General features: G+C 40.4%; 1 protein-coding gene across 12 annotated transcripts in view; it reads right to left on the bottom strand.

The window, feature by feature from the left end:
* hspg2 (heparan sulfate proteoglycan 2) overlaps positions 1 to 13,937 on the bottom strand; it is a 96,707-nt gene that overhangs the window by 15,239 nt on the left and 67,531 nt on the right. For 7 of the 12 annotated variants that reach the window (XM_076878092.1, XM_076878098.1, XM_076878095.1 and 4 more), the window contains 21 exons: positions 13,316 to 13,375; positions 10,674 to 10,796; positions 10,317 to 10,469; positions 9,960 to 10,120; positions 9,641 to 9,718; positions 7,501 to 7,636; positions 7,204 to 7,355; positions 5,986 to 6,130; positions 4,889 to 5,032; positions 3,848 to 3,982; positions 3,550 to 3,731; positions 3,212 to 3,407; positions 2,833 to 3,012; positions 2,439 to 2,699; positions 2,151 to 2,313; positions 1,412 to 1,509; positions 1,050 to 1,316; positions 817 to 929; positions 534 to 681; positions 314 to 430; positions 122 to 139 (listed from right to left, as the gene is read on the bottom strand). In XM_076878092.1, the coding sequence (XP_076734207.1) occupies positions 122 to 139; positions 314 to 430; positions 534 to 681; positions 817 to 929; positions 1,050 to 1,316; positions 1,412 to 1,509; positions 2,151 to 2,313; positions 2,439 to 2,699; positions 2,833 to 3,012; positions 3,212 to 3,407; positions 3,550 to 3,731; positions 3,848 to 3,982; positions 4,889 to 5,032; positions 5,986 to 6,130; positions 7,204 to 7,355; positions 7,501 to 7,636; positions 9,641 to 9,718; positions 9,960 to 10,120; positions 10,317 to 10,469; positions 10,674 to 10,796; positions 13,316 to 13,375 (3,030 nt within the window). The remainder of the gene's footprint in view (positions 1 to 121; positions 140 to 313; positions 431 to 533; positions 682 to 816; positions 930 to 1,049; positions 1,317 to 1,411; positions 1,510 to 2,150; positions 2,314 to 2,438; positions 2,700 to 2,832; positions 3,013 to 3,211; positions 3,408 to 3,549; positions 3,732 to 3,847; positions 3,983 to 4,888; positions 5,033 to 5,985; positions 6,131 to 7,203; positions 7,356 to 7,500; positions 7,637 to 9,640; positions 9,719 to 9,959; positions 10,121 to 10,316; positions 10,470 to 10,673; positions 10,797 to 13,315; positions 13,376 to 13,937) is intronic. The other 5 variants (XM_076878100.1, XM_076878094.1, XM_076878103.1 and 2 more) reach the window with 3 other exon arrangements.

Raw genomic sequence — 13,937 nt, forward strand, 5'->3', positions numbered from 1 at the left:
GTTTCACAGCCCCAAAATCAGCTCTGAGCTGGATGCATTATGGGAAAATCTGATGCAGCCAAAAAGCAATACTGCCAACATCAGCCTTGAGTTCCTGAGATTCTCAAGCACTGAGACTCACCAGCGTACAATATGAGACCTTCCCACCACACGGGTGAGATGTGAGAGAGATGGAAGGGACAGGAGACGCAGTGAAATTACACATGAGGAGATATGAAAAATATACTACACAACAATGCGCAAGATTTAACAAAAAAGTAATGCAAAATATACACTATGCAATTAAAGCAGATTTAAGTATGTACATCCTTACCATCAACGTTATCAGGTCTAAAGTTGACCTTAATATTGAAAGCTTTATAAGCATTTTTGATAGTTGGCAGGGTGAGGTACGACGAAGGTTCCTGGGCAAAATATGGCATCACTCTCTCTGGAAGGAAAAACAAGAAAAAGAATCACATTATAGTTAACGCAGGCTTTTCTTTGGTTCATACTCACAGCTATTTACTAATATCTCAACTCCCCACACTAACCATGGACTTCAAGTGTAGTAAAGGACTCCACTTTGCCCTGCTTGTTTGAGGCTGTACAGACGTATGTGCCAGAATCCTCATGGGTGACCCGAGGAACTGTCAGCACGTTGGCTTCTTGGAAACACTTAGCAGGAAGCTCCCTATCAAGCTACATAAACAAACAAAAAAAATAAATAAAAAGATTTGTACATAAAACACACTATGCACATATTTTTAAAATAAGGTTTTACCAAAGAGAGACTTTAGCCTCAATAATCTATCTTAACAATGTCTGCTAGGCTACCTTAGACCATTTGATATCAGGAACAGGATATCCTGAGGCCACACAAGGCAAGACTGCATCTGACCCAACTGCCACCTCCTTCGTTTTTGGCAGAGCAGCAATTTGAGGAAGGGCTGTGCAAACAAGTTAGGAATTGAAATGATGATGAGTGGGAGCTTAAGTCATTAATATGTTTGAAAGTGCAAGCATCTGCCTATGTGATGAAAGGGAAAAATGTCCCATTATGAACTCACACTGGACATTCAGGACCACTTGAGACTGTACTGAGCCCACATCATTGGTGGCTGTGCAGCGGTACTGGCCAGCATCGGCCTCTGTCACCTGTTCAATCTTCAGCATGCCACCCTTCACTACAATGTGAGGTGGCAGAGACCCACCGACTTTGCTCCACTTTACTGTGGGCTCTGGGTCACCAACAGCCTGGCATTCAAACTCCACAGAGTTCCCAATCATAACTGTCTGCACTGAGGTACGCACATTGATCATGACCTTTGGCAAGGCTGTGGAAAAAATAAATAACAAAGATGAATAAGGTTGGAACTGGTTTGGATAAAGCAGTGTATAGATTAGCGTATACACAAAGGACGTAACAGACCTTGGATTGTCAAACGAGCAGTGTCCTGTGCTTGACCATACACGCTGCTAGCTCGGCAGATATAAACACCTTCATTGCTTTGCTCTAGGTTCTCAATCCTGCAGGAAAAGGTGATTGGAAAAAAGTTTGAACACATATTATAGAACATTTAAGGGACTTGATTATTTTACTTTTGCTTCTCAGTTGTTGTAGAAAAAAAACATTACAAACATATCAACAAACTACACCGTCGTGTAGGAGAGTGTATTTATCACAGTGAACAAAGGCTCTGCAGTTTACTTTTAGCTCATTCCTTCTGTACTAACCTCCTGCCTGAAATAAACACAAGCACACCAAATCCACGTCTGAACATAGTCCCCATAAATTCATCATATTTTTTCCTTGATATGCAGTTTTCATAATCTGCCCTTTAAAATTAAAATCACATAATTGTAACTTGTTTTAAAAATGTTCAGTAGGAACAAATTTACCTTAACAGAGACAATATAGAAAACTCAAAATGCATTAAGAGATTGATTCATGTGATGACTGAATTGATGCACATTTGTTGACTTGTAAAAAATCCAAAGTACACAATATCACCTCACCTTTAGGTAGATCTTTTGAGTTTATTATGTTTAATTTGTTTTGGGAAGACTAAGATGAGAAGACTAAACTTTCAGGACACACAAACATCCACATACTGACACGTTTTTAATTATGACTTCTTTTCCATTTTCATGAATCCAAAACGAATTACCTGAGCACTCCATCCTTGATGTGGCTGTTTGGTGGAAGGGCTCCTCCTTCCTTTAGCCACTCAATCTTGGTTTCTACACCACCTGCTGCTGAACAGGTGAACTCCACAGCACTGCCCTGGGCTTTTACTTCAACCTGTGGTGCTACACGCACTGCCAACGGAGCTACAAAAAGGAAAGAAGACTGTCGTCTAAGTTTTGCTGTGACACAGCACATAACGGTTACAAGAAGAAATTTTCACAAGAAGAAATATGAGTGGTATTTATTTTAGACTACTGGCCTAACTCACATCTGACTGTGACTTTTGCAATCACTTCACTGTTGCCCACTTTGTTGCTGGCCACACACTTGTAGCTTCCAGCATCCTCAGAGGTAGCTAGGTTTATCTGGAGGTCCCCTTCCCTAACCTCAGCCCTTGGCGAGAGGTTTCCATCCAGCTTGGTCCAAGTATAGGTCAAAGGAGGAGTTCCATGGGCCAGGCATTGCAACCTGATCACCTCCCCAACCCGCACAGCCACATCATTAGGCACAGAGGTGGCATACGGAGGAGCTAGAGACAAGAGAGGAAAAACTCAGTAGATTAACTATAGACTGCAAAACTACTTTAAATCCATAGTACACGCATACCCAGACAGACTCTGAAAAGTGACTACAGAAGCAACAATGGAAATACAGACACTCACTCTCTACATCTAACGTAATGGTGACTTTAGTGGTGCCCATGTTGTTGGTGGCACTGCAGATGTACTCTCCAGAGTCTTGTCTGCCAACGTTTTGCAACACCAAGCTGTTGTTCACAAGCGTGTGCCGCCAAGGCAGAGGGGACCGCAGCTTGGTCCACCTGATTTCTGGGGCAGGGAAACCTACCAAAAGACAAAGCAGGGAAATAAATATATTCTTTTCAGCTCGGCTTGAAATGGACACTTTCAAACTGTTTACTTCTTGCAGTATTCACTTAAAATGAAGCTGATTTTACAGGTTTTACCTTTTTATAGTACTACAACATAAAAACTGTCAAAGTGTATTTATAAAAAGGTTTCAGATGAATTCAAAATACATTACCGTGGGCCTCACAGCGCAGTGTTGCAGTTTGACCCTCCACTACAATCATAAGCGGTTCAGGAACAAAGGCCCTGGGCACTGTAGGCAACTGGGATCCTCCCTCGACAATTACTTCCACCCTGGTCTCAGTAGTACCTTCATTGTTTCGAGCTGCACACACATATGTGCCACTGTCTTCTGGACGTGCTGCTAGTATCTGAAAAAAGGACATAATTAAAAGAGATAATATTAAAATAAACAGACAAGCACTGACTTGGAAGCTGGGTCTTTAACTAGGAAAACAGGTAGAAATCTGGATTGGTTTGAAAATTTTGACAGTGGTCTAAGAATATCAGTACCTGCATGACTGCGTTGGACTCCACGAGCACAGGACTGCTCAGCACTACCTTGCGGTTGTTGTCAAGCCTGTGCCATGAAACCAAGGGGCGGGGCTCTCCTGAAGCTTGGCATTCCAGGTTAATGGGCTCACCCACCCTAATCTGTACAGGCCCGACAGGGGTTACCGTGGCCACAGGAGCCTCTGAAGGTACATACGCACAATATTGGTATGGAGTGCTGATATTTAAGCAGCCACTAGAGGGAACCATCGTGCAAACCAGTTTGAATAAAGTGCTGAATGACATGCATGCAGCTTACCCTTAACAATCAAAGACACTATGGTGTGCGTGATGCCGAATGGGTTGCTTGCCACACAGCGATAGGCACCATGGTTGATGGTGCGTGCATTGGTAATGGTAATAACAGAACCATCAGAGCTGACTTTGACATTGTCTGCAGAACACAGTGGCAAATGAAACAATAAATTAGCTTTAAAAACTGAAGAAGACATTTAAAAAAATTGTACTCAGTCTACAAAATCAGCAGTAGTAATCTCTTATTCACTGGTACAAAGAGGTATCTAATTACTTCTTTAAGACAGACAAAAGTGTGAACCTTTTTGGCGGTGTGGGGTTTGAAAGAAGTAAAACTTCACGGGAAAGGAGAGTGCTAATGAAAACTCATTTAGAATTTCTCTTTCAGGTTGGGGTGCTGTCTGAACATTTTCTACGTTTGTTTATCAGAAAATACTTTGTATTAGTCATATTTTTAATACTAGAAATGCTCTGTGTGATTTAGGCTAAGAAGCTGCTTGACGAGAGCATGGAGGACGAAGTACACAGAAGCTTTGAATTCAATGTCCCACCTTTGAGCAATCTGACATAATATGGACACCTGAAAGTTCAAAGTTCACAAACTTGTGAACTTTCAGGTTAAAGATTTTTTATTGTCCAATTTAACCGTGGTGGACATGTGGTAACATTTAGAAAAGTTCAGAACTATAGTAAATGTGTGAAAACACCCTGGTTTTTATCCTTAAATCTCAGAAAACTCTCAAAAACATTCAAATATGTTTTTCTAGCCCCCCACGTAAACCCTTGGTTTCACTGTAAAAGCTTTCACTCTAGAAAATATGAATATTTATTGATCATATTTATAAGCAAGTATCAATTTGTTATTACAATAAAAAGGACGCTTTCTCAAAAGCTCCCTGAATGAAGTTTAAAATTAGTGATTAAACATAGAATATATTATGGAGGGTGAACTGCAGCTGTAACTGATTGTAAATAATTATGTCATAAAATCAGTAGTTATTAAGAAGGTTTTGTTCTTTAAAGGCGGTTTGAGCACAGTAATTACCTGGCAATGGCTTGTTACTGGCCAGTTTCCACTCCAGTCTAACAGGCTGGGCTCCACTGTACACATTGCATTTGAAGCTGGCTGACTCCCCTACACGCACTGCAGCGCTGTGGGGTTCAATGGCAATGATTGGGCTCTGCTGGCCTGCAGCAGAAAGCAGTGGTTTTGACTCTGGACAAAATCTCTTTGAACAATCTCATTCATTTAACTGATATACTAGTCACAAAAACATGAAGCAACAGATTCATCATGGTGATGGGTTACACTGGCAGCTGGGAAAGTAACTCAAACATCACTGAAGTCAAGGAAGAAGTGAATGAGGATGAGATCATGGGATAGTTGCAGGGAAAATAATTCAATCTGAGGTCACACTGGGCAACACTGGAAACTGAAAATGGAAAGTTAATTCATGAAGTGAAGCAGTGAGAACAACACCTTCCCATGTAATGCCCTGTTTCGCCCAGCTGCTGACGGATGCTGGCAAATAAAAATCCCTGGTACTGTCAATCTCAAGCATGGTGAACACAGTGAGCTTAAACAATGTGAAAAAACCCAATGGGCTCTTAGATTACTTGAGTCTGTCAGTCAGTCTTTATAACAGAACATTGGAAACAATCAAATATTTAAACTGAGTCATTTTACTATTTCACAAAAAAATATTAGATCATTTGAATATAATGGCAACGGAAAATCAAAAAAAAAAAAAAGACTGAGCAAAGAAGACTGGAAAATTAAGTGTTACCAAAAAATAAAAAATAAACAGCTGGAAGAAAATTTTGCAACTAATTTGGTTAATTAGCAACAGGTCACTAACATGAGTGGGTCTAAAAAGAACATCTTTTCATAGATTCTCTGAAATAAAGAGGGATGCCAGTCAGCAGAAAAATTATTTGAGCAATTTCAGAATAATGTTCCTCAACGTACAATTCTGAATTCTGAATGTCTCATATTATGGAGGTGCATTAGTGCCTATAGAATGGGCAGCTTGCACATCTGGAAAGGCACCATCAATGCTGAAAGATCCATACAGGTTTTAGAACATGTGCTCCCGTATGATATCTTTTTCAGGGAAGGCTCTCAGTGCCACACAAACTTACGTGAAGAAGACGAAGTAACAGACACAGAGACAGAGGCCTGATGGACACGAGATCCAGAGCTGCCGGGGTTTCCTTGTACTCGACAGATATACTCTCCTGAGTCGTCTGCAGTAGCTGACAGGATTCGTAGCTGACTGCCCACAACCTGCACAAAGGAATCGAGTTGCTTCAACTGAACATGCAAGATGAAATTACCACCTTACATTTACTACTGGAAAAAAAATCAATACACTAATGAGCAAAACATTATAACCACTCACTAATGAAGCCAATATAATTGATTATTATGTCTCAACATTACACGTTAAGCTGAGGAATATATTCACACAAGTTACGGGAAATTTAATGATAGTTACTAACATAAAGTATGCTGTTGTATATAGGGCTGCAAATTCACAGACCAGGGACTGAACTACATTTTAAGCAATTGAAGGAAGCCAGCTGATTCCCTTCTCTTTGAAATCGTGTGAACAGCTAACATTTACCAGGGGAAGCAATGCCACCAGGATGCACTGTGGGAAGGATGAACCCTACAGCTAATTTCCCCAGATGAAACTCAAACTGAGCATCTGTGAGCTGCTGTGGAACAACAAGTCTGTCATCACATTGAAACTTAGGGGAGTTAAAGGATTTGCAGTTCATATCTTGTTGCCAGATACCACAAGGCCTGAAAAGTCTATTTCTTGGTGGTTCGCAGCTGTTTTGACAGATGTGTCCATCTAGATTATTTTGTGTGACATGCTTAGTTTTGGAGATATCATTTTTGGAAATGTCAGCCTTTTCTTGAACTAGATGGCATAACTTTCTGGTGGTTAAAGCATTAAAAAAAGTCAGCAGTAATGTCTCGTTCCAAATCTTAAAAGTTTTTCTTACTATTTACTGTTTTTACAAAGTTCTTTTGTCTGAAATACATGCTAACTGTGCATGCATTACTAAGGATTATATATTACTATTACTATATCTGACATAAAAATGCTGACAAAACTGATATAATGGATAGGCACAAAAGTAGGTTGTGCATACACTGGACTTTGGCAAGAACCACGATCCTTGTGATTGTATAGTATGTACTGTATGCATGTTGAGTGAGTCTAAGTCAAAGAACCAAATTTATGTGCAGTCTGGAAAAGATAAAGGTTATATAGATTATTTTCCCTTGCTAGCATATAAGATATCTCTTATCAAATGGAGGAACAATGACGCACAATGTGTGATTACCTGGTGATTGGCAGAGAGGTGTCCACTAGCTTTAGTCCAGATGACAGGGGGAGGAGGATTTCCTGGCGCAAAACAATTGAGCTCCAGATTGTGGCCTACTTGGACATCAGCTATGGATGGTTGGATGCTCACCACATTATAGCTATGATCAGCTGCAAGGCACAAACATAAATAGTTAAGCTGAACAGTGTTTTTATCTGTCAGAGTATTTATAGTAAAACACAATAAAATGAAATTAAAATTGAAAGTTGTGTCTGAGCCACTGATGACTTTAGTTTGACTACCATGCTGTCTTACCTTTGTGCACACTGACTTTAATGGGAGCACTATTTGAGCCAATGCTGTTGCTGCCGACACACATATAAGTACCCGAGTCGGCCACCTTGATATTAGGGATGAACAGAGTACCGATGTCGGTGCGGTCATTACGAGCCTGGAGAGGACATACAAAAATGAGACAAACTTAGAAACTACATTACCATTCTTTTGTGAAACAATACAAAACAAGCGTTATTTGACTTATATTTGCCTCATATTTGACAAAGATAAATCATAAACTGACAGAGCACATTACTTACCTGTGTCCCTTGAAACAGCACAAATATAACATTGCTGATTGAGTCACATTACTAGCTAAAAGCAACACAAAAGCGCTATAGCATAGGTCTTAAAGACGAGACAAGAGCTGTTATTACTCTAGTTTGTACAGTTGTTTATGAATTTGGTGACACTGTCCATCGTACATGGAAGTGTAAAAAGTAGTGCCAGCTTTACTACGATGTTATGATTTGTTAATAGTCCATGATCAGTGATAATTACAGCACTGTGCACTCATCTTGAGGACTTTTCTTTATATTTTGTTCCCAAGCTTCCAGCAGCCTTCTTGATTTTTTAGGTGGTCTCTTCTCCATTTTCTCTTATGAAGGTCTTTCAAAATTCTTTGAACATTGGCTGTTTTTTAAATCCTTTTAGACCATTTGCAAAGGAAGGATTTTTGTTTTTTAAGCCACGTACCACTTACCAGGCCTAAAAAAGTATCTAGAGCAAATAAACAGTATCTGTTTAGGAACAGATGCTTCAAACCGCTTCAAGAATTTACAAAGATGTGTTGCTTAAGAGCAATATTTCTTGTGTTGAATCATAAGCACAGACTGAACAAGTATTATTGTTCAGTCCCAATTCCCAATTATTGACTTTCAAGCTGGTTTAAAATTGAACAAACTCTGTTTTTGCCTTACATAATGTACCTCGATTTACATTTGCACATTTCAATAAATCACTGTACCTATTTTCAACTTTCCTAGCAAAATATAAAGAAATTTGGGGTGACTCAAAACTTTTTGCACAGTACTGTAAATTTACTACAGCTTACAGTTGTTGATCACCAAAATAATGAAAAAATTACAACATTTAGAGAAGACAGGTTGTGACAGTTAGCATTTTAAAACAGGTCTAAACTTTATATCCACCATCAAATATCTTAAAACAATTTCACCACATATTTATGAGCTCCTGAGACTTTTCAGCTAGCAACTTGACTTGTTTGTACTCTACTCCACATGGCAGTCAGATGCCCAGCAAAGCTGAAAATGAGCTTGTATTAAGTTTGGAAACACCTTAGATGGGAGGAGAAACAGAAAGGGGTTGGTCTGGGGAGGGATTACTGTATCCGGGGGGTGTCAGGGCATCCATGGACAAAGCTGCTTAGCTTCGGACCATTCAACCGTGAGGGAGGCTAAACCGAGCAGTGGCTGAGGCGGGCTGTGGCTCAATGTGTGTCTGAACCCATTGACAAGTTTTCAAAGCAAGCTGTTTGCTAGAGCATACAGAATTTCTGCGTGGTCGCACGGCAGAGCCCGGCTCCCCCTGGGAAAGGCTGACACAACGCAGTGGCTCTCTGAGGCAGAACTAAACAGGCCCCGAAGCCCTTGTCAAGCCGAGGAGGGCCGGTCAGAATCCAGACTAACACAAAACCCTCTGGGCAGGGGGGCAGAGGGCTACGCCTGGCATAGAGAAAAATATGTCTGAAATACCTACAGTACCTACTGTATGCTTAGTGCTGTTAATACACTCAATGGAATGATGGGGTCAACTGGGTGCTGAGAACCCAAACATTTGAGGGATGGTATGATATGGACAGCACAAAAACAGGACACCATGGAATGCCTTTATTATTACAACATAATTTAAAAACAGGTACTGCATGCGAGTACACTAAGAAGTCAACCGGGCCGAGCTAGTTGGTTTTAATGTATTTGGCACCAATGCCACAATGACTTAGTGAGCAGCTGTGACAAATTAACATAGTTTACAAAGTGTGAATCAAGGACACGTTTGATCATGCACTTAGTCGACAATGTGTGAAGACAAGGTCAGTAGAGGACAATGGATGTGAACTATGAGACAAAACAGACAGACGGTGGACAGATGGACAGACCTGCAGGTCCTCAATACGTCTCTGTAACACATCGAGACTGTTGCTTTTAAACTGATGGAAACCGTGAGAGGGAATAGCCTGAGCAAATGTCAGAACAGGGTAGGACAAAAAAAAGAAGAGGAGGAGACAAACAGAAGGGAGGGAAAAATAAAGTTAAGAGGTCAAAATGCTGAAACAGCCATAAACACTCTGATTACCATCGGCACTGGACTTACCTTGAGGTTTTAGATAGAGATAATACAGAAAGGAATATAAATGCGATTACCGTTTTTAATTAAATGCTGTTCTTTCAGGCATTGGAAAGATGGATATAGCTCACCTGAGGGGGGATTTGTCCTCCATTTTTCAGCCAGGTGAGCTTCGGGGTGGGTGATCCCGATGCTCTGCAGTACAACCTCAATGTGTCACCTTCTTGGACTTCTGTATTTTGAGGACTGACTTGGACTTGAGGTAGGTTGCCTAGACCGCTAGGGTTAGAGTCTAACCAAAGAATGCAACATGACATTCAAAGACACATATTGTGATCACAGGAAACTGGAATCATCTGTTAACTTAGAAAACCACTCTATTCCTAAACCCGAACATTGTATTTTGTCCCCAGATAGTTGTGAGTCCTCAAAATGTTTCTGTGGAAACATGAAATAAAAAGGCATACACACTTAAACACAGTGCATACTTTGGACAAGGAGAGAAACCCGCGCTGTGTGCTCGCCATGCGTGTTTAGGGCCTTGCAGGTGTAGTCTCCCTCATCAGCCGCGTCCACTGAGGTGAAGATCAGTATGCCACCTCGTATCACTGCTCTCTGACTCATTCGGTTACCTGGACCTCCTGTAGGGATCACACAATTACACTAATGTCACTAATGACAAAATCAAAGCAGTGGGGGTAAGTTTTGTAGATTTCTTTTGCTGGACTAGATTTCCTAGAGACAAACACAACATAGCGGAATCTGGTCTTTCTACTTAAATAACTAGAAATAGCTCAATAAACCCTGCATTAAATAGATTAAGAATGAAATCCAACTTATCATACCAATCCATTCGATGGCAGGGGTTGGGTTTCCAGTTACTGTGCAGTGGAACTCTGCCCTCTGGCCTTGATAGACGTTCAGCACTGAGGGAGTTACAGTGGCCAGAGGCCGGGCCCCCTCTGCAGCTACAGAAGGACACAATTCAGTCAAGCACAGCTCTAAAATCTCGCCAGACCTAACATGGAGAAACAGACCTTCTAAATGAATCATGAATTTTTGTCAGGAGACTACAGCCTCTGCTTGACCATCGGGTTATTTTATTACAAACTGTGGAAATGTTTTTACATGTAAGGGAGTGATCAGACTTAGAGAGAAAGTGATGGCCTGTGCCTCAACCCACTTGGCAGCCTAAATCCCCAGTGCAGACAAAACAGATGAGATGTGGCATGCAGTCCTTGGCAGGGCCTCTGGGTATATTGCTGTCTACGCCAGTTTGGCTAGCTTCTGGACTGTGTATTCGATCCCAGGGTAGCAGACCAAAAGAAAGGGCTCTTTCAGTCGGATGGGAGGAGGCTATGTACTGTAGGCTGAAAACTGGGATTTTTGAAGCCTTGGCTAATCTTTGACTCTCTGACCCCAGTGACACGAACACTCCAGGGCGTTCACTGTGGGACATGAGGCAGGCATGACAGTCTGAACACTGGCTTAGCATCTATGAACTGATTTGATTATGACTATAGATGTATTTTATTATTTGTATTTGTTATGTTTTGTAAATGTCACGTCACAGCAAGAAGGCCGTGGGTATGAATCCTCCGTGTGACCTTTCTATGTGAAGTTTGCATATTCTCCTCATGCTTGCCTGGGTTCTCTCTGGATTCCTCCCACAGTCCAAAGACATGAGGTTTGGCTAACTGGTGATTCTAAATTGTCTGAAGGCGTGAATGTGAATGGTTGTCTGTCTCTGTGTGTTGGCCCACTGACAGACTGGTGACGTGTCTGTCACAGGGCAGACATGGTTGCCCCCCACCCACACATACCTGGATTGGATAAGTGGAACAAAACGGATGGATGGATGTAAATGTCTATGGTAGAATCAGTGCAACATGCAATAACACTTAAAATACCAAAAAAGGAAGAAAACCCACCAAAAAACTACTTCTCACATTATTAACATGGGATCTGTCTTAGCAGTTAGCTTTGGTTTTATCTGCCCAGTTTTTGAGATATAATTCTTCTCATCTTTTTTTACTCTGGTTATACTGTATTACAGTAAAGGTATTTCATTTGCTATTCAAAAAGACTAGCAATATCAGTAGTTCCATTAGTTTGTACTATTTTTTAACTAAATGCCAAGAAACATGTTAACCTGCATGTGTTTAGGAAATATATTGAATAATTTGCTAATTATCACATTTTAAGAAGAGCTCAAAAAGATTGGATGTTTTTATTTAACAAGTTTTAGGGCTATAAAAAATACCTGACACTCTCGGCCTGATGATGGTGCTATGTGAAAGGTTTACTGGTGTTTACAAACAGTTGTGAAAGGATGTGAATATGTGTAGTGCTGCATATTTCATGGCAATCCATAAAGAAGTTGTTGAGGAATTTTATTCAAAAAAACATAAACTGAGCACTGAGTGAGTCTGGAAAATAGTCATGGGAATAAGAGTTATTCTCTGGGCACCACAGATATTATATGGAAATCCATTCTGTTACTCGTTGAGCTAATTCACCTGTGGCCACTGCAGAAAACAACTATCTATAATCACACTAGAATTAAGATACTGCTTTAAGAAACAAATATTTTCTTCATACAGTGTTTGATTGTATGAAGCCACTGCAGTATAGTTTAGCCTAAACACTCACGGTGTTACTTGAAGTACACTTCCATCTGAGTATCTCTTCACACAAATGGAAGTGTGGACTCCAGTCTGCTATGCACATTTAGCTATGATGCAATGGGGTTGTGATGAGATGTATTAAGCACAGTATGATGTTTGAAGCCCAGATGACAGTATAAAAAAAGTTTAGCATGATTCCTGAAACGATAGAGGAAAGTGAAGAGGAAAAGAAGGTAAGGATGAAGTGACATTTCCTATATGACATTCTGTCATATAAAACATGCAAGTACACAACCAGAAAATTAGCTGGACAATTATTATTTTAACAAAACATACTTAATTACTTTGTCCACGTTATATTTCATCTTTTTTGGTCATCTGTAACTAGGACGATAAAGTAACTGAAAGGACTCCAGTGACTGAAAAAAATAGATTTTTAAAAGTCTTTTTCTAAATGATGGAAAGTAGACTCTACATTCACAAGGAGATGCCCATTGGAATGAACATGCACTTTTCCCAGCAGTGATGGATCCAAATGAACCAAAAAAGTCAAGTAGGAACCAGTAACACTCATGTACAATCTTATAAGCCTTAATTCTAAGAAGGACACAAAAAACACATTTTTAGCTCTAAATTCGACTTTTTTGATACTTTTTGAACACCACATAAGAGAGCATGTATGCTCCAGGCTATTATTTATGCAGCGTCTGCAGCTGTTGCTTGGGTGGTTGTACATGGATGTTACCAAATCACTAGCGCATCCATGCTGTGGAAGATTAGAGCATGCATGTAAAGGAGACAGAGAGAGGAGGGTCCTTCTAGGGAACCCTGTAGAAGAAATCATGCTCATGCGGACTTACTATGTCTGCGTCCTTCAAACATTTCATAGGATGTGTAAAACATCTGAGTCTGTGAGGCCTCTGGATATGAGGGAGGGAGGAAGGGATGAAGGGAACAGGTAAACTGACAGGTCAGCTTTCTGAAGTAACGGTGGTTTACCTCGCATCTCCTCAGAGACACTTACATCCGTCCTTGCATGTGAGTCGCCGTAGTTTTTCCCACTCGATTGCAAACATCATCACACACGATGTAAACATGTTAAAAAATCATGGGATTGAATTCAAATGGCACCACTTTGACATTTGTTTTTCCATTTCAGCTTGTGGTTTTTTTAAATTGTTTAAGAATTTGTCACTCGTGGTGCCATTAAATAGCTTCATGCATTCAAATTAATACTTACCTAATACATATTGTGTGAGTCAAGATAGTTTCCGAAATGATGCTTTGAAATGTATCAGTTTTATGCTTATCTAACAATGAGGAAAACCCACTTAGACTTTAAAGTCTGACCACCACATGTGTAACAGACAAAAGAATCATGAAACATACAAACACACAGACACACAGACTCAAAGAGCATCACTATGAGAACTGTTCAGCAACACAAAATTAAGATATACAAAGTAGCCACATGCAGGTTAG

Source organism: Maylandia zebra, linkage group LG20 (genome assembly GCF_041146795.1).
Source record: "Maylandia zebra isolate NMK-2024a linkage group LG20, Mzebra_GT3a, whole genome shotgun sequence".
Lineage (NCBI taxonomy): Eukaryota > Metazoa > Chordata > Actinopteri > Cichliformes > Cichlidae > Maylandia > Maylandia zebra.